The 27,113-nt window shown below is 44.1% G+C and overlaps 1 protein-coding gene across 4 annotated transcripts in view; it reads right to left on the reverse strand.

Moving 5' to 3' along the window:
* Window positions 1-574: 574 nt before the first annotated feature.
* The window catches only part of LOC126535271 (protein O-mannosyl-transferase TMTC1-like), a 98,641-nt gene continuing 72,102 nt past the window's right edge, over window positions 575-27,113 (reverse strand). For 2 of the 4 annotated variants that reach the window (XM_072289187.1, XM_072289186.1), the window contains 11 exons: window positions 26,406-26,581; window positions 19,732-19,899; window positions 19,464-19,577; window positions 19,087-19,230; window positions 17,786-17,997; window positions 11,802-11,937; window positions 10,235-10,379; window positions 9,150-9,287; window positions 8,259-8,381; window positions 7,158-7,235; window positions 575-6,157 (listed from right to left, as the gene is read on the reverse strand). In XM_072289187.1, coding sequence (XP_072145288.1) covers window positions 6,023-6,157; window positions 7,158-7,235; window positions 8,259-8,381; window positions 9,150-9,287; window positions 10,235-10,379; window positions 11,802-11,937; window positions 17,786-17,997; window positions 19,087-19,230; window positions 19,464-19,577; window positions 19,732-19,899; window positions 26,406-26,581 — 1,569 coding nt within the window. In that variant the 3' untranslated portion in view covers window positions 575-6,022. The remainder of the gene's footprint in view (window positions 6,158-7,157; window positions 7,236-8,258; window positions 8,382-9,149; window positions 9,288-10,234; window positions 10,380-11,801; window positions 11,938-17,785; window positions 17,998-19,086; window positions 19,231-19,463; window positions 19,578-19,731; window positions 19,900-26,405; window positions 26,582-27,113) is intronic. The other 2 variants (XR_011895659.1, XM_072289188.1) reach the window with 2 other exon arrangements.

Raw genomic sequence — 27,113 nt, forward strand, 5'->3', positions numbered from 1 at the left:
CCCCTCTACGGTGACTTCCATCATTGAGAAAATGATCGGCAATTGTTGAGGAAGCCGGCTCCGGCGCGTGGCCTCGCGGCTCTCCCGCCACGAGGTCCGGCCAAAATATTGTCGCAGAGGCTTGAAAAATGGGAATCCCACCTGGTTTTTGGTATCCACTTGTTCCTGGGAACGAGCTGAGTCCGTTGGCGTGCAATAGCGGGTGGCTTTTGGCGATTTGCGCTACAAGAACATTCGTGGAATATCACTTTTATACGTAATCAACTTTACGAATTAGAAAGGAGTTTTAAATAAGTTCGGCGTAATTTCTCTGGGAAACAGATGTAATTATTGCACTGCATGCATAACGTTTCAACAAGTTTCTGAAGACCAGGTTCCTTGCAAGACAGGATAGTCTTACATTCGCAGCGTCAGTTGCCGAAACCTCATCCACGCTGTGCGGCGTCTGTCCTTCGCTCTTCCAGTTTTCGGCGTGAGCCAGGGCGACATTTGAACAATTCACACAGGGTTTAAACTTTGTTCGGTGGTGAGCTTAGCAGTTGTAGGCATCGGTGAAATAATTAATGCGCAGGTGGAGAAACGCTGTAGCCTTTATTTATTTAGATATTTACAAGAAATCCTTGGAATGCTATCGGGTGGACTCCGCTGAACAGGCGTTTGCAGAACTTGCGATGGGAAACGTACGTCGAGGAATCTTCGAAGATAAGAGGGTACGGGTATTGTCGCACTACTTCCAGCAGTAATTAATTGTTCAAATTTTCATTGACTATTATTCAGCCAATGGAGGCCAGCGGCAAGCATTTCTTGAGTCCTGAACGGTATTGGTGTATGTAACCATCTGCTTCGTAGGAAGACTGAGATTATTGGCATTTTTGTGAAAACATAGAATTGTATCTTCACAATGTTTTTTTCACCTAGAGGGTGGCTTATAAATTCTTGCAATGAGTTTGCTCACACTTGTATGTTTTGGTATATGCAGAATAAAAATTTTGTACGAATGTTGTTGTCTGATTTTTAAAATATTTAATGTGTAAACATTCTTTGGCTAGCACCCCAGCGAAATCTCTCTATCCCGTGACGCCTCATATCTGCAAAATAAATGCATATTTACTCAAGTTAATACATGTAAGTACTGGAATTGTTCAATTGTAGATAATCGGCAGTGTCAGAAAAAAATACGTCTGACCAGGATTCGAGACATGACCGCTGCGTAGCCTGCGGTCCATGTGGCATTTCGTTCCAACAGCCTTCATTCTAGTTTTTGGTTTCGTTTCACTGAAAAAAGTTCCGTTCCGGTTCTTCTCCGGAACGAAAAAAAAAAAAAAAGACGTGATTCGTAGCGGTTCATAAGAGTTTTGGTTCGCATGAGAAAATGTTCGAAGCAAGGTAGCTATAAAAAATCTAAAGGAATTATGAGTTTTCAAATCATGTTCTGTGCCTTGAGGCAAAGCACTAAGAATGATATAAGTAGCACACGTCAAGGAGTATACTGGCTGAAATGCGAGGCTGCTTTTCCGAAAAACGAACCTAAAAGAACATAAACGAACGATAAAACCTAGGTAACAAAGCATTGTACTCGTACGAGACGAAACAATAAGCTCTTGAGTGCGCAAGTACTGGGTACAGCTACGGTGCCGATCTTCTGGTGCACCGAGCGGCAGGCTTAGATTAGCGGCGCGGCGCGCTCGACCGGCTTTGGCTTGTACTGTCCCTGCCTGAGATGCACGTTTGTGTGGACCCCTGACATACGCGTTAATCCTGAAGTTGCCTGACGCCAGTTGCACCGGATTGCCCACTTTCTTCTTGAACCGAAAGCCGATAAAAAATATATCGCTTTCACTCCGAAAAAGAATAACAAATAATGTTTTGGTTACGTTTTGGCTCCCGTCAAAAGTGTCGTTTTGTTTCGTTTTGTTTGCTTTCGTTCCGTTTCGACACACTTGGTGCCTGTGTGAGCCACATTACACTCATAGCAATGAAAGAAGCTTTGACCTCTGTTTACATCACACCCGGTTCAAGTCAAAAGGACATTCAGAGGTTTTTCTCAAATTGCGTCACTGTTTGCATTATTCCAGTCAACTTGTTGTGGTGTTGTGTTGTATGTAGTATAGATGGCTAACAAATGGTACATTGATCATAGTTGAGGGGAGCAATTCGACTACAACACGCTTTCTATTTGTGTGCTCTCTTTGGTGGATGAGAAAAGACTTTGTTATTGCTATGTAATGTACGTGACACATGCTTGTAAACGCTATTCGCAAATGCAGTTTGTTGGTGAGCGAATCTCCCGTACACTTTAAGGCAATGCCCCTGAAACATACCCTCATGTTTAGGAGATCTTTCAGTTGGTTAGCTAGCAGCTTTCCTGCATTCAAGGCTCAAATTCTCGTGAGTTGAAAAACGGAAAGTCGCTCTCTTTTTCAGAGCAAATATCATCCGCCATACAATAAATACACTTGCCCTCACTTCCACTTCCTCGAACAAAAACGACACTAAGTGCATAATTTGAGGCTAGTATGATTTACAGAAAAAAAAAAAAAACTTTTGTTTTAGTTGTAACTCTTGTTTGCGGTATCATTGTGTAAAAACATTACTCTCCTATGATCTCATGAGGTAAGTTTCTTTGGAAATAATTTTTAAAAAAGGCCTGTGGCGGCGCAGATGCACCGAAATGCCGAAGGCGGCGAAGTGCGCGCGAGCGGAACGCGTATGCTTGAGAAGGCGTGTAGAATGAAGTGAGTTGGTTATAGTATCGCGACGTGGCAGCGTTTCTCTTCCTACCACCCCAGTATATCATGAGAAGCCAACAAGCAAAGACGGCAAGGACAACATAGGAGAAATTACTTGTACTTACGAATTGGGGGAAAGAAATGATAAATTGTTGGCAATGAAAGTGGATGAAAAAACGACTTTCCGGAGGTGGGGAACGATCCCACGTCTTAGCATTACGCGTGCGATGCTCTAACCACTTGAACTACCGCGGCGCAGTTTCCCCATCCACTTTCTTTGGTATTTATGTTTTACGACTACAACTAACCTTGGGAGTGTTAGCCAGCGCCACCGCTCACAAACCTACACGGCGGAGGTTCGTGAGTGGTCCACGTAACAATGGTTGCTCGTGTACTAAGAAATGCTCATGAGCTGGGGCCTAAAGCTCACGGCATGAAGCGAAACAATGTGCGCGGACATGTGTGCAGACGCGCAGTCGGTCGCTGCGAACTCGTGCGATCACTGCATCGAGACTTCATTTTTGATGCTGCATTTCCTTATACAGACAGCCCACTATTAGAACGCACTTTACATAGCTTTCTCCCAGAAGCTGCCTACCTTTCACGCAAGAAGCCAGTTCGGCGGACTCCATCGCAGCGACAACGTGCCGTGGTCATTCACTAAGAGAATTCCGTAAAGAGATAACGTATGTAAACCACTCTGCGCTTTATGTTCGCCCAAGATCATAAATGTGACCGTAAAAAAACATACCCCGCTTTGAGAGTACTTACGGAAATGTCCAGGAAGGCTCCGGCGTGGCGTTTTTATTGCGCGCAGACAGCCAAACCTATGAGGAGCGCGCCTCGCGTTATCCCTCACACTACGTAAGCGTGGCGTTTCCGACAGATGGCGACTCAGTACGTCCTCGCCCCCAGCATTGTGTTCTGTGACCCGTAAACACCTAAGAATACGATGCTTTGTTAAAGGCTGCTACGCGATTCGTAGAAAGAATTGGCTCGTCCTGTCTACTGTACTGCCCTGTTTACACTGTTTGGTTTCAAATATGTCGCTGTACCAACTGGCTCGGATTCAGGTTTTAGTGAAACAGTGTATGTTGTTTTGATTCCGTGATTCCACACAGAAAAGCGCCGGTGTGCGGTGAAGCTGTAGGGGTATTACAGTTGGCTATACGTACACGCCGACTCATGCGTATTGCCCTGTGTTGAGCCATGTTAAGCGATCGCGTAGTTTTTGTGAAACGAGAAAATGCGAGAAACCGCGAGAAAAGCCGCTTCTGCGATCAAAAAAAAAAACATCAGTGAAGTGGAAGAGTTGTAGCACGCCTCTAGTTGTATTGAAACGAAACAAAATACCCGAGCACTCGAGTAACCACACCAGACAGTGTTTTCTTGAAGGCCTCGCATTTTCTTTCAAAACGTAGGATAACGCGACAGCGTGACATCTTCTACAAACTTGTTTACGCACAAACAACAGTCGCACACCTGTGAAACGATAATTCCAGCAATGACACTCTTATACGTAAGGACAGACAAGCATACGTGTGGGGCAGAGACACTGTCCATTCCAATTCATCAATATATTAAAAAAATAACTCTACCAAACGAAGATGCACCTTTTCGATGGTAAGAAAACTGACTTCTGCCAAATACACGACATCACGCAAACTTCCAAGGGCTCGATGACATCACTGTTTGTGGGCTATAAAAACGCAGCATTGGTTGAGATGATTCCACGTCAGCAAGCAACAATATCGATGTAGTACACCTATCATTCGCGACAGTTGACAAATAATTCATACAGTGAAACACTCTTCCGAAAGAGGGGCTACCCGTGCAAGGCTCTGGGTATGTAAGGCGACGTGAGTAACGGCTCTTGCAAGCTCATCTCGCAGTCGAGACGCCGCTGTGCAGCTATAGTGGAAGGAAGGCGACATATCCGATGCGTGAAATATTTTGGGTACGATGAACACTTACAGTACACAGAGACCGCCACCATCAAGGTTTTTGTAATGAAGTAAGCGTCATAGATCAGCTTGTTATAACTGAGTTTCGATCTTGCAAAGCCTGTTTGCTTTACACAAGGGGCACGTGTGCACGAAGTTACGCGAATGAAGCAACACGCATTACAATTTCAAAGGAGCATCAGAAAGATGGCGTCCTGAAGTGTTGTAATAGCCTAAGGATGCTTCTTTGCTCTTTTTTTTTTCTCTGTAATATCACAAGATTGAACTTGAGCAATCATTCGTTTCTTCAACCAGCCAAGTAAAAAGAAAGCCTTTTTTGACCCTATGGTGACATTTCGTTGTGAATGTCATCGTAGTGGAATGTCATCTATACACCGCTCAATGTTGAAGCGTCTAGTCACACGGCAACACATCTGAGCAAATCGGTCACACTTTGAGAGAGTAGCGCTCCAATGTCGCTCTTACTAACATGAGGGTCGAAAATCTAGGCACGTCGTTGCATAGTCTTATGCCACCACTCGAATGAATCGTATTCCTATTTAGAGGAATCAACGTAGCTTGTGGCAAGGAAAGGTCAAATTAAACAGGATGACAACCATAAACCAATGCACAAGCAAGTTTCATTAGTTAGATTTTTTTGTGCGCTGGAAATGCGTAATGAGAGAAAATATATGACACAGTATCACGGTGTTCATTCGTTTTCGTTCACATTCGCTGTTGGTTTGGTGGACTTGGACGAAACTTTTGCAGAGTAATATCCTTCCCCACAAAATAAAGGAGTGCAGAAAATGTACGTTAAAGAGTAAAATTTCCAGGAACCGTATGTTAGACCGATTGGAAAATCAATTAAATTGCGAAAATGGCACAGCACAGCAACATGGTATGGTGGTTTCAAAAGTACACCATGCACTTATGAGAAGGAGTGTACGGAACAGGCCCTGCTTTTGGCTATTTGCAGCCGACAGACTTTAGACGGTTTCCTCGAATACTTTTGGACAGTTATTAGCGTTCCCATCAGTGACGTAAAATTCCGAAGTATGTATCATATTTGGATGTGGCTTTAGCAACCCTCTGTGAAATACCAGGATGCTCTAATGCTCAACTTGTGTAAAATATGAAGTTAAAATCGTAGAATCGTTCATAACGAGCCCTGGTATTGATGCACCACCCTTCGATTTCCTCTACCGGGCGTCCGCGTTTACAATGACAGAGTTGCAAAACCTAAAAAGTGGTACAGTTTCAATCCAGCCAGAACATCTACAGTACAAAGAATAAATGTCTCTATACAGAAAAGCAGCACAGTAAATGCATTTAGACAATACAACCACTCTAAACGCACTCGTGGAACGGCAGTGGCCTAGTAATTCGCCGACTTAATTTGGCCATGTTGTCCATGATGAGTTTGTTGTTTGGATCGAGAGACAGAGCCACTTGGTAGTGTCGGAAAGCGCCAGGGTAGTCGTTCTGGAATAGAAATTCAAACGCCCCCTTATTACGGCACCGAAAACACCTCACAAACCTTATGTCGAGCCCTCATTCAAGCAGCTTGGGGCAGCATCAGAAGGACATGGAATGACGCGAGACATAGACTCACAGGACTAGATCAAATTATTACGGCAGCATCAAACGTAAAGCAGAAGAAAAAAAGTTTATAAGAAACAATACAATCAGGTTCTATGAGCTTAATCTGTGCTTTTTACAGAGACAATAATAAACATGGGGCAAAGCCACTCTAGGTATATACTCTGATGTTAGGGCATTCGTAGATCCAATTCTGATAATCCTAATTGATATTCTAAATGATAATTATAAGAATCCCTGGAGATTGTGGTGGAGTAGCACAAACAAGTTCTCAATGCCTTGCAGCCGCTTAGTTTTCTATAGGCGCTTTAACAATATAATAATAATAGTAACTTCTTTGCGTAATGGTGGTTGTTAGCAAAACTAGACTTTGTCACCTAGAAGCTGGTTTAATGCGAAATGTTTTGAAACCTTTATGCAGTAAATATCTCGGAGAATGTTTTGAGCGATTACATATTACAAATAATTTGTTCATCCATGAATTTCAGCCAAAATATTACTAAACTACCAAGGCTTAACCATGATGTATTCATTAGTTCCTGTAGCCAACATTGTCAGGCGATCGTTAGAAACACTGTGAAAGTTCGTCAACATTGTGAGTGAACTCCATGTGCAGAATGCAATAATAACCCCCTTACTTGTACCTCTGTTATCCTTGTCAAGAAGTACTGGAGGATTATCGCTATGTGCATTCTTGCACTAACAATTAGTTTAGCACAAACAGTGTCCTCTATAGTGGTGATTAGTTCCTATTAAGGCGGTATCGGACAAGCACGGCGATAGGACTCTGCATAGTTAATACGTGACTCGTTTCGCATAATCAACGACAGCTACGGGAAGTTTTTAAAAAAGTAACAATGTTACATAGGGTACGAGTACTCACCTCTAAGTGCCTTATCACGGCGAGATTCAGATGTGCATGAGCGAGATTGGGATCAAGACGAATAGCGACTTCGTAACTCTGCAAAAGAAAGTGAAATTCTTATTTTGAATCTTGGCTCCTTTCCATAGCCGTTGTCGTGTAGAAAGCGGCGAACATTTCCAATATTAATCGCAAGCTTCAACATGTTCTGAAATATAAGTTAGAACCCATAACAGAGAAAGAAATTCTTGTTGTGCTCGTCGAAAGTTTCTCTTTACAAATTTTGCAACAGGCACAGTGATTGTTTTGCGTGCGTGGTTTATGCCTCCTATAACAAAGGCTCCTAAACACTTTAAACGGTAACAGAATTGGTGCTGCTTTGCGAAAACAAAATCGTTACAACTTTCATCCCCACGTATAGAAAAAAAAGACAATTGTTATAATCTTTTTATCCATTGCATGAATTCGTGAAAAGGTAATTTTTACCTCAAACCCTTGCAGATTAATATCGCAGAACATTGTTTACCATGATGCCCAAACATAAAAATGTTTATTTTGGAAGCTGCAGTGTTTTACGCTTATCATTTTTATTGTTTGGTTCCCACTATCTATCTATCTATCTATCTATCTATCTATCTGTCTGTCTGTCTGTCTGTCTGTCTGTCTGTCTGTCTGTCTGTCTGTCTGTCTGTCTGTCTGTCTGTCTGTCTGTCTGTCCGTCCGTCCGTCCGTCCGTCCGTCCGTCCGTCCGTCCGTCCGTCCGTCTATCTATCTATCTATCTATCTATCTATCTATCTATCTATCTATCTATCTATCTATCTATCTATCTATCTATCTATCTATCTATCTATCTATCTATCTATCTATCTATCTATCTATCTATCTATCTATCTATCTATCTATCTATCTCGACTCGACTCGACTCGACTCGACTCGCCTATAAAGGACGTAAATATAGCTTTTTGACTAGATATTTACCGCAAGAAAAGTAAACCTCGTACTGGTGCAGGCTTAATATGAACATGTATGTACTAGGAATACTCTATGATACTAACCACTCTGGCGCATGGAAGCCTGTCTTGAATACTTTCATAAATATTACGACACCAAGACTAACAGACCTGTGCTGAAGAGTTGAGGTCCCCTAAGTCCTTCAGTATGTCACCATGATCACTGTGTATTCTAGCACAGAGCAGGTCATCAACGTCGCAGAGCTCTAGAGCCTTCAGTACGTAGTCCAGTGCCTGCAATAACACAGAACAATAAAAAGCCGGCGATTAGTAATGCCCTTCTACTTCGGCTTAAGTTTAAGAACATTCAACATTGAGAGTTTGTTAAATTATGGTAGCGTAGTGAAGTAATGAAGTTTCAGAAGAAATGTATTAGAATATATTCGATAGTTTAGGCTGTTATCGCACTCCTTCTTTATTACTGAAAATAACTAATAACCTAAGAAAATAACCTAACAAATGATGTACCGCGAACCGTAAAATGTTTGCATGTGATCGCAGTCAATGCATCTGACCTCGAATTGAAAGGTGTTGCGCAAACTTTGCCGCACAGAGAAGAAGCTGAAGTCTATATAACAAAGGTTGGGAAGAATTTTGAACTTTTCGCAAAATAAATATTCCAAAAGCTTTTGTTGTCGGCTGCGCCAGTTGCTATAATAAAAACGTGAGTGCGCCTGCGAGATTTCTTTCACAAGTGACAGACACCACAAGGGTGAATTATTATAGCCTTAAATATTTCTTATTTGATTGTTAAAAGTGAAAAGAAAAACGCTTTGTAGTGATTGTTGAGATTATAAATTAAGCTGCTCTATAGAACTGTAAAAGAATGCAACGAAACAACCATTGCTATATGCCCATGACCATACCCAGAAAAATAAAAGAACGTAGCACATTTAGCCATATACACGCTACGAAGACACTCACTGTGGTGCAATAGTGCCTTGCTTGTTCTGCTTTAAAATAACAATTGTGTCAAGTAGTTCACGACTAGGTGAAAAGTACCTCGACTGTGCGGTTGATGTGGTTGTACAAAAGCGCAGCCGTGTGCAAGGCCGCTCTGTCAGTGCTGTTATTCTCGATGACGTCTACGAGAAGCTCTTCGGCCACTCGGAAGCTTCGGAGGCGAATGAGCAGCTGAGCCTGAAAATGAAGGTATAATAAAAACAAAGGGAATTCAGCTGTCTTTCCTGAATTCCTGATTCAGAACGTAAAAAGTTTAGAACGCCAAAATCATCCCTGACCTAACATAGTCGATGACACATTTTTCGACAATTTCTTAAGGAAAATTACGCCTACATAGTTAGTGTTATCCAGTACGTCCTTAGAAGCCCTCATTATGCGTCTCAAAATGCCCTCCTCTTGAATACGAAAATGCGTTTGCGTAGCCTTGAAGAATGGGAAAGTTTGTCGTTTCGTGAAGTCGGTGTTCCAACTGGAGTTTCCCTGCTATGCTCTATTGATGTACAAATATGTTATTCCGAAAGTACAAGACGAAAAACAAATTTCGCCCACAAGTACACAGAAGTGACCAGCATTCATCTGGTTTATCACACGCAATGCCTTTAGGTTTTAAAAACACATGACTTCACATTAAAATGGTACTTACAAACATAAACTCTCAAATACGTAAACTTGGCACCGTAGGCATTAACACCAAAAATCAAGAGCTACATTGGATGTCGGCTTATGATTCTGCAAGTTCGCGCAGCGTTTCCGACTGCCCTATGATTCCCGACTTTACAACAAAAATATTGATTCAGCAATTCCCTGACGCAATACGTAGCAATGTATGGCTTGAGTACACGCAAGCACTGCAACTTTTCAGTATTTATTGTTTAACTATTGATTGAAAACATCTAGATTTTATGTTTCAGTAGCCCATCTTATTTAGGCTAGATTTATGAAGTAAAAGTAACAAGATTTACTTCTGGACTGAACTTTTTCTCATTTCCAACGTTTCTTTTTTTCAAAAGTGAGCAGTAAGAAGCATGAAAGAAACTCCATCTTTCTAAATAAGCTAGTAATGACAATCAGGTACATTAAATTTTATTTATCAATGAAACTATCTGCTTCCTGCGGGCACTCACATGATGAACGTTGCTGTCGCGGTGTTCAGGAAAGAGCCGATTAATTTCTTCGAAGAGCTGCCTTGCTTCGTCCAGGCGACCAGCACTGACGTAAAAGACGGCGAGGTTGTCCATCACCTGAGGGTCTGGCTCAACTGCAAGGGCTCTGTTCACAAAAATAGACAAATAAATAAAAGGAATTGTCGAACAGAGAGGAAGACTTTGAGGTTGCACGCAGTGAGTTATTTCACGGAGGGGGATCTTTGTCGCGATAAGAAAAGCGACGCGCATGTCTTTTTGTAACTCTTTCTGATGGCTACTCAAAATTGTTCAAGTATAGTGTCACCATCCGATTTAATGCGCATCACCTTTGATTACATTACGAAGAAAGAAAGAAAAAGACTACTGGGAAGAAACATTGCTACACGAGTCTATAGCAGTTAGTGAATTATAACTTAAACGGTACTCACATGACGGACATTGCTACAAGCTCCGCGTGACGTCACATGACGAAGGAGGTCCTGCCGGAGCTCCTTCATTCATGCGGGCAGCGCTGATGCCAAAGGGAGGTCAGCCTTATACTGCCGTACGGGGGAAACCACCACTATTCGAGAGAAAATATATACACGAGTGGCCAACACCTCCAGTCAACACGCAGTTTTGACAGCTTTTTTTGTATGGTACCTGCATGCAGGCGCCTAATCTGTCAGTGGGTGCAGCTCGTCGATTTCAGAGTTCTGTGGCCTTCGAACGAGGCGTTGCGTGCTCGCTTCATGGCCCGGCCGGCCGGCCATCACGGCGTACACGGAGTGCCGAACGAAGACAATGGCGCCAAGTGTGGCTGACATGAAAACTAATCGTTAAGTCTAGTTTGTAGTGGCCGAGCGAAAAGTCAGACAGCGCTGACGTATCGCGTAAGTTCGTGCGTCTCGCAATAGCATGACGTGCGCGTGACGTGGTGAACGTATACTGAATAAAACCGTCTGATTTTCGACCTTTTAAAGAGCCAGTAGTTTGTGTCAGTACTTGTGCGTGGTCTTTGCTTCACGTGGCTAGGCTTCGAAACATTAGCTAAAGCCCTGAAATAAAGAAAAAAAAAGGAGGCGGTCACTGCATCTATTTGCTAATTCCGAAAACCCATCATTTGGTAGTTGCACTTTACGGCAAGGACTGATGTTATAATATGAGAAACTCAAAACTAAATGGAAAAGTTCCAAAACTAAATCTAAATTAAACCATCTACAACCGGTAATCCCACGTGCCAACGTAGCAGCGACCGCAATTAAGAATTTTGGTGGAATATCAGTTAGAGACCATAAGGGGGCCGTGACCTTCGTGTTGGCAGTCTGACAAGTGCCAAATCAGCAACATCGATTTGCTGGTCCTATTGCCCAATCACCTTGCTTTACAGGTTACAAGTGACATTAATACTAGGACACAATATTCTCACACCTATCTAACGACGTATGAAAAATAAGAACCGCCTGCCTTAATTTCCACTCGAATAAAAACACACAGATGTTCTTCACCCAACGCTTATTTCAAGCCTGTGGATTAAGGAAGGTCGAATGGTAATCGTGTAGAATACCTCTTGTAGAGACTCTCGGCCTGCATGTTGAGGTTCATGCTCCGAAGGCTTCTAGCTGCGTTAAAGAGGGCCACGGTGTGATTTTGCTGGAGGTCGAGAGCTTGCTGGTACTGTGTCATGGCTTCTGCCGCGCGACCTGTGCAGGAAAGACAATAAGGTCAGCCCAGCAAACGTAAGGGTAAATTCAATATTCCATCTAAGAGCCTAAATTAGTTTAGGTGATTTGTAGTCAAGCCAAGGCATGCCATGTGAGCCCTCTCCTGGAGCTTCAAATTTCGAACATTTTGAAAGTGTTATTTTTACATCATCAATTATCCCCGAGGGCACGCAAGCCCAGAAAGTAACGTCATAAACCTATGATACCCAACGTATCATTTTGGCTACAGAGAGTCTGACGCATCGAAATTCTGACTTATGTGCGTTCAAAACATAGATCGAATTTATTGATAGGACAGACAGAGAGGTCGACATGAACTAGTGCGCTATAGTTTGTTACTCAGCACTAGGAAAGAGGGAAGGGGAGTGAAAGTACTGGGATGGATGATGATTATAAGACACGTGGTGAGTGCTCTTGTACATTAGTCGGTGGCCCTAGCAGAACCACTTGTCTAGCTTGGTGTCCTGCAGAAACTTCAACAGTGCTTGAGTTGACCGCGTTGAAGTTACAGTGTCAGGCCATGGACCGAGAGTAGCTGCCTCCGACAGTAGTTGCATGCCATAGCTGGCTAGGGACATCCTCCGCTCCAACTTACAGGCTGCGCAATCACACAATATGTGTTACAGAGTTTCAGGCGCCTGACAGTGTTCACAATCAGGGCTGTTCGACTGGCCGATGAGGTGTGCGTAGCTGCGGGTGAAAGCAACGCCCAACCGAACGCCTGCTTCGCGTAGCCTTAGGGGGCAAACAGAATTTACCGTCTTGGTCGATGGTACGTAGCCGTGTGCGGATGTTGTGAGCGTGGGTTCTGTATGAATTTGTTTCTCGATCGTTAAGTTAGTGTCGCTTCGCAAGTAGGCAATCCGTACTCCACCAGAAAAGGGAATGCCGATCTTGCCTCACTTTCAGAGTTCATTTCCAATCCCAACACAATGACCATGTAACTCATTGCAATGTGATCAAGCTGATAGTATATATAGCCTCTCATATACACTGAAGTAGATTTCCAGCTGTGCACAGGGCAAAAAAGAATTAAAATTTTGATTTGCGGTTCTGCCACGCTTTGCTTAAATAACACTTCGCTATTTCTCTATTAGAACAACTGTTATGTCCGTGGCCGGAAACATGATAGACAAAATTTTTCTGCGTTTCCATGCTGCGTGGGACACCTTCGGCTTTACGGGTTGAATCTTGACGCACACAACACATGGCTGAATCAGGGACGACATGCCATTGTGAAACCTCAAGTCCTGAGTTTGAATGTCGAAGTCATTGAATGTCGAGGTGGGCACGGCAGCAGCGTCAGAATGCCGCCTAACAATCCGCTTCTATTTTGTATCCAGACGCTCCTGATTCTGCTGCTGCAACCAACGGCACCAACGGGAGCCCCATCGACCACAGATTAGCAGCAGATATGGCTTCTGGATATCGACGGCGCAACTCGTGAATTGACCATCAACTTACTGGCCTTAAAAATCATCGGTGGCGGCGCTGGAACTGCCTCAGCCCTCCCTCCGGAAGTCCTCACAGCGCCACCAGCGTCAGCACTTCTGCCTGGTATAAAGCTGGCCTGCAACGGGTCGCTTGGCAGTGGGCACGGCAGCAGCGTCAGAATGCCGCCTAACAATCCGCTTCTATTTTGTATCCAGGTGAGAAAAAATTTTGGAAAATGCTTCCGCAGTAATGATGTATTCCTTATTTTGCTGCCGTGCCCACGGCTCCTGTGCGACTTGGTTGGCAATTCCTGCGCTTCTATGCGGTTCTTACTGCTTCTGGGTGGCGATGTCGAGTCCAATCCGGGACCCACACTTGAAGAGCTGGCCGCTCAATTGAAGCTTATAGCGGGTGAAATAAAAAATGGCCGAGCAGAAACGAATGAAAAACTCAATGCGCTTGATAAAAAGCTAGAGAAAATTGCTAGCCTTGAGGCTAAAGTGACTGACTGTGTCAACAGAGTAGCTGAACTTGAATGTAGTGTTGAAATTATGGCCAAAAAACTAGATGCCCTCGAAAACAGAAGCCGTCGTTCTAATCTGATCGTATATGGTGTCGAGGAACGAGAAAACGAGTCGACTCAAGTACTTGAAACAACTGTAGTTAAGGAAATTTTCGAGGATGTACTTGGCGTAACGATATCGGGAGTCGAACGCATCCACCGTCTTGGTAGGCCAAAGCAGGGCGATGAGCAAAAATCCAGGCCTATCATAATGAAGCTTGTCGATTACCAAGATAACAAACATTATGAATTGCTGCTCAAAATTGAAAGGCTTCAAAATTTCCATCGGTGGGGATTTTTCCCAGCCTATCCGAGAAATTAGAAGGAAGCTGTGGGCTCACACGAAAGAAAATCGTGATCGACAGGAAAAAGTACGCCTTGTGTATGATAAGGTTAAAGGAGAGGGAAGGCTCTTTTCTTGGGACGAAAACAGCAATAAAATGATGGCGGTAACAAAAAACGCCAAGCAGAAGGCAATGAAAAAAGATCTACCAAGCGAGCCACGTATCACGAGAAGCCGAAGTCAGCAACAATAATCAACATAAATGCTCGCAGTCTCATTAATAAGGTAGATCAGCTAGAAGCAATACTCCTGGCACATACACCTGATATCGTCAGTAACACAGAAACATGGCTGCATTCCGGTATTTCCTATAAGGAAGTTGTACCCCCAGGATATGCGATAGTGCGCAAAGACAGGGAATCACGCGGTGGGGGTGTCGCGCTTCTTTGTAAGGAAAAAAATTAAATTATGGGGTTTTACGTGCCAAAACCACTTTCTGATTATGAGGCATGCCGTAGTGGAGGACTCCGGGAATTTCGACCACCTGGGGTTCTTTAACGTGCACCTAAATCTAAGTACACGGGTGTTTTCGCATTTCGCCCCCATCGAAATGCCTTTTTAAGGAAGGGATCCACTTTTCTACTATGCCCGACGTAAAAGATAGTGAAGCTCTGTGGTGCAACGTGCATCTTCAAGACACGATCGCTAAAGTGGGCGTGTTCTACAGACCCCCGAATGCAGAAAGCGTGTGCCTTGAATCTTTACTTGACTATATGCAATCGCACGTGCACGGGGGCTCGATTGTACTTGCTGGTGATTTTAACCTTCCCGAGATTGAGTGGTGTTCCCTTGTCCCTGAAACAAAAGCTCAAAGCATACTACTGGACATTATGCTTGGCTTTAACCTTGATCAGCTTGTTGGCGCCCCAACTCGTGTACAGGGAACGTCATCCTCCATCTTGGATCTTGTATTCGTGAGTAACAGTCTACCTTTAAATGAGTCGCGAGTAGACATACTTGATGGACTATCCGACCACAAAATGGTCTTATGCTCATTGCCACTCACTAGCCCACCTATACGTGGCCAATTAAAGCAAATACCCGCCTTTAACAAAGCCAATGATGACGCTATAATGACGTACCTGGCACACGAGTACCCTGAATTTCATGACTTTTGTACCGATGAACGTTATAGTATCGATGCGGTTTGGTTAAAATTCAAGTTTCATGTCATGCACTGTATGCGTAATTTCGTCCCAACTGTCTACAAATGAACTCGCAAAAGCAATCCGTGGATCACGCGTGAAATAATTCATACTAAACGTAAAATCAAGAGGTTACGAAAAATTAGCAAGGAACGGAATGTTGCAGGCTACCGTTCTCAAGTAAATTCCCTTACTAGATTACTTAAGGAACGAGTACGTAATGCTAAACAGAAATTCTGTGGCTCTACATTGCACGAGTTTATTAAGAACGCGCCTCACAAATTCTGGCAGTATATGAATGCAAAGCGGACTAATCCAACTTCACCAGATTCGCTGGATCAGGCTAGAGCTCATGAATTTAACGACTATTTTTGTTCTGTTTTCACAACTGATAATGGCACTGCGCAAATGAATCCTTCCTTTTACAATTGGGACAATCGATTGCTAGGCACGCCTACTTTATCGGAGGCAGGTATTCTTTCACTCCTATTAGGCATCAATGAAAAGAAAAGTAGCGGTCCAGACGCAATTCCCAACAGCTTTTTGAAACGGTACGCGGAGCCAGTCAGCAGATATCTTTATCTCATATATTCCAAATCTTTGAAAGACTGTTGCCTTCCGGGTGAATGGAAAATCGCAAAAATTACTCCCGTACTCAAATCGGGTAATGCAGCGTCTCCTTCTAATTACCGGCCTATTTCTATCACTTGCACTTGCAGCGAAATTCTAGAGCACATTGTATTAAAATATCTCATAAGTTTTATTGAGTCGAACAATATCCTCCACATGAATCAGCATGGCTTTAGATCTGGATTATCCACTGTTACACAGCTTGTCGAAACACTGCATGACCTGGCCCTCGGCATTAACGAGCGCACTCAAACTGACGTCATTTTTCTCGACTTCTCGAAGGCGTTTGACCGCGTTTCGCACACTAAACTACTCCTTAAACTTAATTAGATATTAGGTGATGGCCTAATTTACCAGTGGATTACTAATTACACAACTGGCCGCTACCAATTTGTAAAGTACGGCTCTCACTCCTCCGACCTTGCTCCAGTGTTATCAGGCGTTCCCCAGAGATCTGTATTAGCTCCAGTTTTGTTTTTAATATTCATAAATGACATAACTAACTATGCTGACGTGCAACTCAGGCTCTTTGCTGATGACTGCATGCTCTATAATGAAGTACGACACCGCGATGACCAGGTGAAATTAAATATTGCCTTGAATAACATAGCTCAATGGTGCATAGACTCGCAAATGACAATAAGCATTGATAAAACCGTATGTCCATTACAAATAAAGCGTCTAAGCTTGATTTTCCATATCACTTTAACGATGTGCCACTTCGTAGTGTAAACCAGTATAAATATCTAGGTATTATAATATCGTCTAATATCAGCTGGACAGAGCACGTGCGGCAAGTGTCAAATAAAGCATTAAATAAACTGTTCTTCATTAAATGGGCCTTGTCATATTCTACACATGAAACAAAGCTTCTTGCATACGTCACTTTTGTCCGCCCAGTCTTGGAATACGCCAGTATTGTCTGGTTCCCTCACACTGCGAACGATATCGCCATTTTGGAAAGGGTGCAGCGGAAAGCGGTGCGTTTTATCTTTAACAGATACGGACGCCTTGATTCACCTACTACTCTGTTACAGCGTGCTGGTCTAGCTACCCTTGAAAGTCGAGCAAAGCTTTTTCGGCTCAAATTTGTATACCAACTACTGCATAGATCATTCCGTATAAACCCCGACTCTTACTTTAAATTTCGTGATACCAGACCGACCAGAAGACGGCACGCATGGGAACTTGTAGAATATCCGTTTATTAATAATACGTTTCGTTATTCTTTCTTCCCACGCTCAATTCGTGAATGGAATGCACTGGATGTAGTCACAAAACAGCAGCCAACACTAGCAAAGTTTATGGATTTAATTGAGCATGCTGCATAAGCCTAATATGTTGTTAATATAAGTAACCAAATTGCTTTCGTCATGCAATCCATCCCGATTCAGTTTGTGCTAGGAAAGCACTTGCCTACACTTTTTTGTTCTGTGCATTCTGTATTTGAATGATGCCTTCTACCCTGCATTTTCTTTTTCCTGCTGGTTGATGTACATTGGTTTCGTTGTGTGTATCATTATGTATGAATGTACTACTGCTATTCTTGAATAGTCTCCAATCATTATGTACTCATTTATTGAATGTTTTAGTAGTGTTAATTGATGTGACTTGTTGCTCACACCTGTAAAAATCCCCATGGGGGATTGACAGTATTCTATAAATAAATAAAAATAAATAAAAACGACGCTGCATTCATACAATCGCGCTCACCGTGTGACTGAAGGAACGTTCCGTAGTTGTTGCGCGCATCCGCATTTTGGTCGTCACTCGTTAGCGCCATCTGGTGCAGCCTCTCGGCTTCAGCCAGGTCTCCCCTTTCGGCGGCCAGCGCTGCTAGGGACGAGTAGGCCTCGCAGAAATCGGGCTCCAGCTCTACCGCACGCTCCAGCAGAGTCCGGGCAACCTCCTTTTGGCCTTGCTTGCTGCGCGTGAAAATCGAAGGGGAATATTTGTGCACTGCAAACGAATGCTTACTCTGGCATAGATGTGCTTTCTAACTCAATTTAGGACGTCAATGCATGGCGGCAAGTAAATAGCACAGGCAAACGCATTAAAAAAAACGTGTCTTGGAATTGGTACTCGAACAGTACGACCCAATGTCTATGTCCTAACTCTATACAATATAAACACATGCATAAATACAAGAATTTTTTTTTATTTTCACAATTTCGCAACCCCTGTAGTAATATTTCCCTTCGGAGAATGTGAAAAGTTTGCATAAAAGAAGTAAATAATTAAATAAATAAATAAATAAATACCTGAATAGAATGAATCACCGCCATATATTCTTCTGCGTGATGCTCTATTTCGGCGTCTGTCCGAATAAGACTTATTTACACGCTTAACACCCAGTAAATTTGGCGCATTCGGGATACCTGGAAAATGGAAGGCTAGAGAACGAAAAGGTACTGCATTACACTGAGCATGCCTGGACAAGGCAAGCATTTCTACACTTAAAGGTACGTTTAAAACGGTTTTGAATATATTGTTCAGAAGGAATACGCCAGGGCTTTCTGAGAAACCATAGGCTACGACGTCATGTAGTCCAGTGTCAGCGTGCTTCGGTTGTAATGCAGCAAAATTAATTTCTAAGGAGCAGTTGGTGATCATGATTCGCAAGTTTTCTTCTTTTCTCTACGAACATTAAAAAAAAATGCGCTTGTGTCAATGACTATGCCCGTGAACTGAGTTGTTCAAAAAGATGTTGACTCAGCTGCGAGTCCACCATAGATCATCCGATGGCAAATGCATTAGTTTGTCTGTGGGGTCTATCACTAAAAAACTCTCAACCTTTAAAGATTCCTAGATATAGGTGAAAATTTGATCAATTGACAGTTGGTTTCCGTAAACCTACACCTGCGGACAAATTTCTAGAGTTAGCACCACTGGCACCAACGCACTTTTATTCGTCTGCGATGTCCCTACTCCTAAACCTGGCGCTCTCTACTACTTGGTTATCATAAACTTACTCCTTGAGTGCTTCACGCACAAAAAAGCAAAGTAATGCGTACCTGTAGATATTGGCGAGGTTAAAATGAGCCCCTGGATGATTTGGATTGACGCGCAAGGCGTACCGGAACTGATGTTCCGATTCTTCCGTCGACGTCAGCACAGTGCCCAAGTTATTGTGCGCGCTGGCATGCTCTGGCCACAACCTGAGCAAAGAGGCAGCAACAGTTCTAAACGTGAGGCAGGGTATTAAACTATTACAGGGAACCTTTTTGCAGCATACTTGTAGTAAGACCCCAGCTAGCCACATTTTCAGTCTTAGCAGTACGTTGCACAGCCGAAGCGGAATAAGTATTAATCATAAAACAGAAGCAGCGCATGAGGATAAGTACTTCACATTTGGTAGGTCGCGGTAAAAAAAAGAAACGTTATGCCTTACTTGATCGCCAGCCTGTAGTGCTTGACGGCCAGGTCAGAGCTGCCGATGTCCTTCTGCAGATTAGCGTAGTTGTAATGCATCTTTGCGTTACCTGGAAGGTCCCTGATGCCTGATCTGTAGGAAAGAGTATTCCCGTATTTTTAATCTAACGAAAGATTATTCTGGTCGAGAGCATTGAAACAAAGCGCCACTCTTGTTGATATTTTTTTTTTAGAAACTCGGAATTTGAAGGAATTCGAAGGAGCCCAAATAAAATGCTTGAACTCACTCGAACAGGGCTTCTCTAGAGGCCCACACGCCGTTCCTGCTCCAAGTACGGGCAGCAAAGAGCAGCACTAGAATGAAGCAGGAGCTGGCGGTGCACCACCTGATCGCTCGTGAGCACCGCGAGTGGAGGCGGCACAACCCTTCGGCCACGAGCAGTGTAACTCCGATGCTGCAATCGTGGGCGCCAGAAGGCAGAGAGAAAAGGAGTGGGTATCGTGGAACAGTGAACCTGCAAGCTCGAAATCATTCTAGCAACGAATGCAAAGCAACACTGCCGTCAAGTGTAGACGAAAGTTTGAAATGCAGAAGCCATGGTCCTCAAGGCCGGGGGGGGGGGGGGGGTGAGATAGAGAGAGAGGGCTTTACTTCCACACACCGAAATATCGTATATAGATGTAACTGTCGTAAGGGAAACGGCCACAGCGGACACGGCTATTTCTGAATTTAGAGCTGTGCAGACAGTTCTGTTTAAAACCACATATCGAAATAACACTGTGGTAAGGGAAATGCTCCGGCCAAACAATTATGTAGAAACCAGCCGAAAGCTCGGTCAGCTACGAGGAAGAACGTAATTACAGTTGTGTAGTTTCAAAATTAACTACTGCGCTTTTACTTGGCAGAACAACAGTTTCACTATGGGGAACGACGTATACTGGAGGAATCCAGATTCATGTTCTTTAACTCTGGTTATTTAGCACGAACCTAACACACGTTACGCGAGCGTTCTGGCATTCTGCCCCCATCTCAATGCGGCTGCCGCGGCCGCGACCGAACCCATGACCTCGTTCTCCGAGCGTGATGTCATGGCCACTTACTACCGCGGTGGGTCAGTGAAGTAACCTGTGATCGGGAAATAAAAGATACGTTCGCTAATAACACTTTAATAACGCGACAATATTTCTCGTTTTCAGCTGCGGCGCTCGGAAAGAAACCGCAGTGCGCTCGCAATTCAGTGGCAGCGTATGGATTGCGCCGCAGCTCATCGCAGTCTGATTCTACAATGTGGGCAGACAGTCACGTGGTCCGTCTTCGTATGGTTTTAAGCCTTTAATTCCTAAAAGACAGTTCGAAATGAAAAGAAATTGGAACAGTTTGTTCACCATGATTTCTGACCATGGCGAGTACCTTTGTACGCAGCAAAACATTGAAATGTTATTGTAGATGTAACTTTGTCACGTGGCAAAACCGCGATCTTTTCACGAGGCACGCTCTTACGGGAGACTCCGGATTTATTTTGATCACGTGGGCGTCCTTAACGTGCGCATGAATCACGCTACACGAACATTTTCGCATTGCGCCTACACCGAGAGAGAGAGAGAGAAAAGCAAAGGAAAAGCAGGGATGTTAACCAAAGATTATCTCCGGGTGGCTACTCTGTACTGGGGGAGAGGCAAGCGATGCGATAGGTGAGAGAAAAGGAGAAAAAAAATATAAAAAAATAAAGAAATAAAGAAACCTACACAGACACGCGCGATACAAGATGCGACCGCCACGGCCAGGATAGAACAAGCGATCACGTGCATAACAGCGCAACGCCGCAGCCAGCGAGCTACAGCAGTGGATTGATACAGTAGTTATATTCTCACAATTGAATTCACGACTGAAAACTTCTCAGGATATTTAAAACGCTGGTAATGTCTGTGTGCTAATTTTGCCATGCCCGAATCAGAATAGGGAGGTTTCGAAACAGCGTGTCCTTAAATACGTCAGGCATTACATGGTTGAAAATCGTGTAGATTTAAAGTGAAGTCATTTTCTCTAAATGACGTGACTAGAAAACTCGCTGGCGTGTCTGCGTCGTTAGCATCGTAGCCATCAACTATATGTTACGCCATTTGCGCGCCTCAATGTAAGAATTATGGATTGTTCAGAGTAAGCAAATCCCGTATACACTGAACAGCCCGTTTTAGCTCTAGGGCAATGCAAAAAAAAAAAAAATCATGTTCGCTTTCTCTAACAAAGGTACCATATACCCTTTTTCTCAATGGATAATGGATTCCTAGCAACGCCGCGTTGTGTGTGGCAATTATTATTACAATCATCAATATTGGCACGAAGTCAGCTCGAGAGAGCGTAAGTAGGTTTTGTTGTTTTTTGCCTCCTTGATGATGTTATTTGCTCTGCTGAGCGAGGAGTATCGTTGTAGAGCCAGATGATTGCGTTAGAATCGAGGAGGCAGCCTCTATGACGATAACTTTCTTTTTTTAACTTTTCCTGTGTCCAGACACCTTAACTAACCAAACGACCAACCAACCAACCAACCAACCAACCAACCAACCAACCAACCAACCAACCAACCAACCAACCAACCAACCAACCAACCAACCAACCAACCAACCAACCAACCAACCAACCGAATATTGCATTATAAATGTACGAATGAAAAAATAAAACGAGACGACACGTGAAACGCATTAGGACAAGCAACAAATTGTTGCGAAAGTAGAACAACTCGACGATAAAAGACGCCCTTGCATTGTTCGTGAATAAATGGCAACAGTTAATGAATGAGCGAAGCCGTGGGTGATTTTTCATGCCAAGTAACACGAAGAAACACAGGCGGAGAACACATTACACAACGGCGGAGAAGTAAGCGCTTACACCGTTGTGTGCTACAAGATAACGCTTTCACGCAGAAACAACGCGCATGGTGAAGGAAATAACAGAAATACTTTTCGAGCAAAACAACAGGCCCGTTAATAACGAAGCCTGGCGGGCCATGGTTCGAGACAGGAAACGACCAGCCACGTGGAGAACAATGCACAGTCGAAACTTCCGATGGGAGGAAAAAAAAAATAAGGTATGATGGGCCATTGAATCCGCAAGCCGGATAACTTATTGCCGAGAGTACGCAACACATTGAGAAACGGTGGCACCGGTGGTTTGAAAAAAAATGAAAACGACGGTACCGAATGACCACTGCGGCAATTTACTGCAGCAGCGTTGAAATTATGTGAGGATGCGCCCCGCGTCGAAGCGAATTTATTTTTCGCACCTCATAGGGGAAACGTAACAAGCGCAAGAAATAATGGCTCGCGAAATGGCCATTCGCGTTCGCGTTGTCATAGAAAGAGGTGCTTTATAAAGCCATTTGTTACCTTTCCATATACAATACATGGCGGCGATTCACGCCGTAGACAGGCGTAGCAAACATACAGAAAGACAAAGTATACGTCGGTATGCAGAGCATGCCTGTCCGAATGCGTAAATACGGACTCCAGTAGAATAACGTTGGGCGCCTTGCGCACTATGACAAGCACCAGCACTTTACGGGATGCTATATACTCTGCGTGTCCACTGAAGGCATCTAGTTTTAACGTAGACTAACGCTATTGTAAAGGAAGCGCTAGAACTCAGCATAACGTGTTCTTGGGCAAGTTGGTTGACACTTGGTGAAGCCACACCGTTGGAAAAAAATTTTAGTAAACAGATAGTAAGGGGCGCAGTAACTAATTTTACCCTCTTTTACTACCGTTCCCTTAGCTCTTACTATATTTTATTGACGACTTACTACAAGGTACTAACTTCGTGTTACGCGTTGTTTATTATGCTGTGTAGTGGCAGTGATTATAATGCGATTTTTAGATGAACTGTAGTTGGTATTGTTATGTTAGATGAATAGCTGTGTGCTTCGTTGTGGCGCAGACTGTACGGTACACAAATATAGGTCAATAAATTTGTTTTTTTTTTATACCACAATACATGAGCACTCATTGGTATATAGCTTGTTCTCCCCTTGGTTATAGCTATACGGGATGTTTCTGCGAAGAGCTTTACTAGTATTTAAAAATAGTCGTTTTGAAATAACAGGACGGTTCCTTCAGGGACATTCCCTGAGCTGTAGCAACCGTACGTTATTGGGTGAAGCGAGGTAATTAGTTGCTAATAACCAAAACTACACTTCATAAATTTTAAACTTTAGATTTCACCGTGATAGGCCGATTCAGGCGACCTGTCCGTACAAGCCGCATCATATTCTAGATATCGAAAAATCGGGTTACCCGCGGAACTGACGCAAAACAAAATTCGGCTATCAAAGCGTGCAAGCCGAAACCGGGAGGCTGCAGTGCGGGCCTATACCAGCAGCCCTAGAAATGACGTTCTGCTGACGTCATCAGAGCGTTGGGCAGCCAGCACGCTGAGCCAACACCACCTAGATAGCACAAGGCCTTTTCACTCCGATCCATGACGTCATGTTACCTAGCCCGGCTGCCATAGAATACAATGGGGATGATCCCGAGTAGGCAACAGTGATTTTGACGTCACCGCTTTCGTCACCCCAGCCTTGTCAATGGGAATTTAGGGCCTTGTTTGTGACGTCGTGGATCGGAGTAAACAGGCCTTGCGCTATCTAGGTGGCATTGGCTGAGCCGGCGAGGAGCAAAGACGCGCAACGTGTTAGTGGCTTGCCGCTCAGTGTGTGTGGTCAAAATAGTTGTAGTATATTGAAAAAATGATAGTAGGTGGGATCAAAATGAAAAGTAAAATTTAGTACAGCATTCCAGTATATGCTACACGAGAATGTAGGGGCGTTACGCTGCTAAGCACGAGGTCGCGGGATTAAGTCCCGGCCGTGGAGGCCCCATTTCGGTTGGGGTGAAATGCGAAAACGCCCGTGGAGCATACAATGGGTGCATGTTAAATAGCGCCAGGCTGTCGAAGGTAATCCGAAGTCCGCCACTACGACGTGCGTAATAACCAGATCGTGGTTTTGACATTTAATTAAAATCCCAGAAGTTATTTAGTTATTTAGAATGTGGAGACATCTAGCATGACGCACCTGAAAATTGCAATTCAGCATAACGTTAGTGTTCATAGAATTTTTGTTTATACATCTGTATCTGGGTACTTCGACTGTTCTTGCTGTGCACGACCGTGGTAATTGTCCTTTCAGGGAATGTGCGTATAATAGACATTTCGAATACGAATCTAATAGTTCTTTGTATTCGACTGGCATTCGATTGGATAACTTACTGTACTAACAAGTCGAATATTTGTTTCGTGCGAATAGTGCAAGGAACGACAAGACTTGTTCCTGTCTGCAGTGAGATGGACAGATGGAAGTGAAGACTCTACCAAATGATGAGGCTGCAAACAAAACCGCCGTTTTAACCCAGTGAACCAGTTCTGGCGCGAACGTCTGGAAGGCGTGGGTTCTGCAGTATACCTTCCCTAGTGGTTAAATAAGCATGCTTCGCCTTGGTAGCCCACGAATTTATTTGCTCAGTTAAGGCAAATCAAGTGAGCACTTGGCAAACTCACATCACAATTATTTTCAAGTATTGGGAAGTTTCGCCCGAAGCGCGATACGTTGAAAGCGATATATGGCTTGTTATTACGCTGGCGCTCCTCACAGAGCATTTTAGGGATACCTGGTGCCGACAGGTTGGCGCAACACAAGCACGCGCGAGAACTGCTGTGTCGCAACAGAAACACTGCCCCGGCAGCTATCAGGTGTCTCACAACGCTGGCCTGACGACGAGCGCCACCAAAGCAAGCGTTACGGGCGTCACACCTCAATGGCGTACGAGATTAAACTAAAGGAACACTCTCAGCGTTGACAGCGTCAAGCGTGCTGGCCATTACCGCTCCAACCATTGCGTGCACTGAGGTGTGATATTCGCGTCGCTGCTCATGAGCAACGCTGAGTGCTTGTGCACGATGCTGCTGCCAGCAGAGGGAGCCAAAACTGTACACTGGTTCAAAGTCAATGGAGCGGGCCACTAGGATCGGGCCACACGTGGAGCGGGCCACACGTGGCTTCTTCGTGTTAGCAGCAACGCGCACTGCGCGTCTCGGGCGTCTGTGGAGAACTCTGTATCTTTCCACGCGCGTGCCGTGCTCACGGGTGGTCACAATATCAACACGACGGCGGAAAATACGGCGACGGTGCACAAGCGCCTTAAAGCTCCGTAAAGTTGTTATCGCAGTTAACTACATTACAATATTGCTCGCTTGACGTGTTGTTGTTCACGAGGAAGCTATCACGGTATAATGCGTGCTGAACTATGACACGCAGTATTCCGCGCTCCTCGTCAACTGTAAGCGCCACGCCGCAGATAGTTAATCGCTTGCCCCGTGCTGCAGGACCAGGGTTCGATTTCTCGCAAGGGACGAAAATTTTTTTAATAGCTTCTCTACGCGGTCAGTGTATCGAGGCTAGAGAAATAGCCAGACAGATCAAAGTGGGTCGCAGTAGGCAAAGAATGTTATCACAGGCAAGGTGCCTGTGGTGCTGCAGTAATGCATGTAGCTATTTCAACAAATGCTACACTCTACTACATGCGTCTTGTGACGCACTGTTACGTAGTGCCATAACTGCAATTTTCATGGTACTAGATGCTCTAAATTGAATACGCCTCTCATTTACAAGCTTTTCAAAAGAGCAAGCCTCAAGTTCCTAACGGCATTAGCTGTACCAAATAAAGCAATTGAGCCCCTCGTTGTCAGACGGGCTCCCCGCACGCAGTATCATTCACCTCCTTTAGGAATTAGAAGTGTTACACACCCGGTTCGATATACGAAGGTAGCTTCGCACGATTGCAGACATTCAATCTGATTCGGAAGTTTCGCTACGAGAACGCCCTCTTCTCATCTGCAAACGCCGACACACGCGCCACCCCTCTGCTTTGCCCTGCCTTCATTCATGCTTGTTCATATCGAAGAGCTCCATACCTGGGAATGTAGAGAACTCTTTCGGCGACAACGAAGCCGACTGTCACAAAGAGGTTGGACGCCGGAAGGAAGGGTAGCACAGTAAGAAGCAGTGCCACTAGTAGTCCCGAAGAAGGCTCTTGCAGTTGCTCTGGAGTTCTGTAGTAGCAGCACTGCTGTCTTGATCCACCAGCAGTCTTCATGAAAAGTATAAGGTGATACCCAGTCATTGACAGCGGCTCTCCCAATTTCCGTTCTATTGCTGACATCAAGATACCCAAAATGTACCCGACTGCTGCTAATTGCACATTCAGATACGCACACAAAGCATGTTCACGCGCTTACTCTCACACACCCACACAGAAATGCGCACGCACGCACGCACACACAGACAGACAGACAGACACACACACACGCACGCACGCACACATGCACACACACACATACACACAGACAGACAGACAGACAGACACACACACACACAGACGCACGCACGCACACATGCACACACACACACACACACACACCACGCACACACGCACGCACGCACACACATCAGGTGCAGAGGTAGTGAACCACATTCCATTTAAGCTACTAAATCGTAAGCGAGATAAGATGTCGTAAATTTCCTTCTTTAGCACATTTTCAAATTGACTTTCTACTTTAGTTTCTGCTATAACATATTACAGTTAACTTTTCTCTCGAAAAACCCACCGGTAGTTCGATTAA

This window comes from Dermacentor andersoni, chromosome 7, assembly GCF_023375885.2.
Source record: "Dermacentor andersoni chromosome 7, qqDerAnde1_hic_scaffold, whole genome shotgun sequence".
Classification (NCBI taxonomy): domain Eukaryota; kingdom Metazoa; phylum Arthropoda; class Arachnida; order Ixodida; family Ixodidae; genus Dermacentor; species Dermacentor andersoni.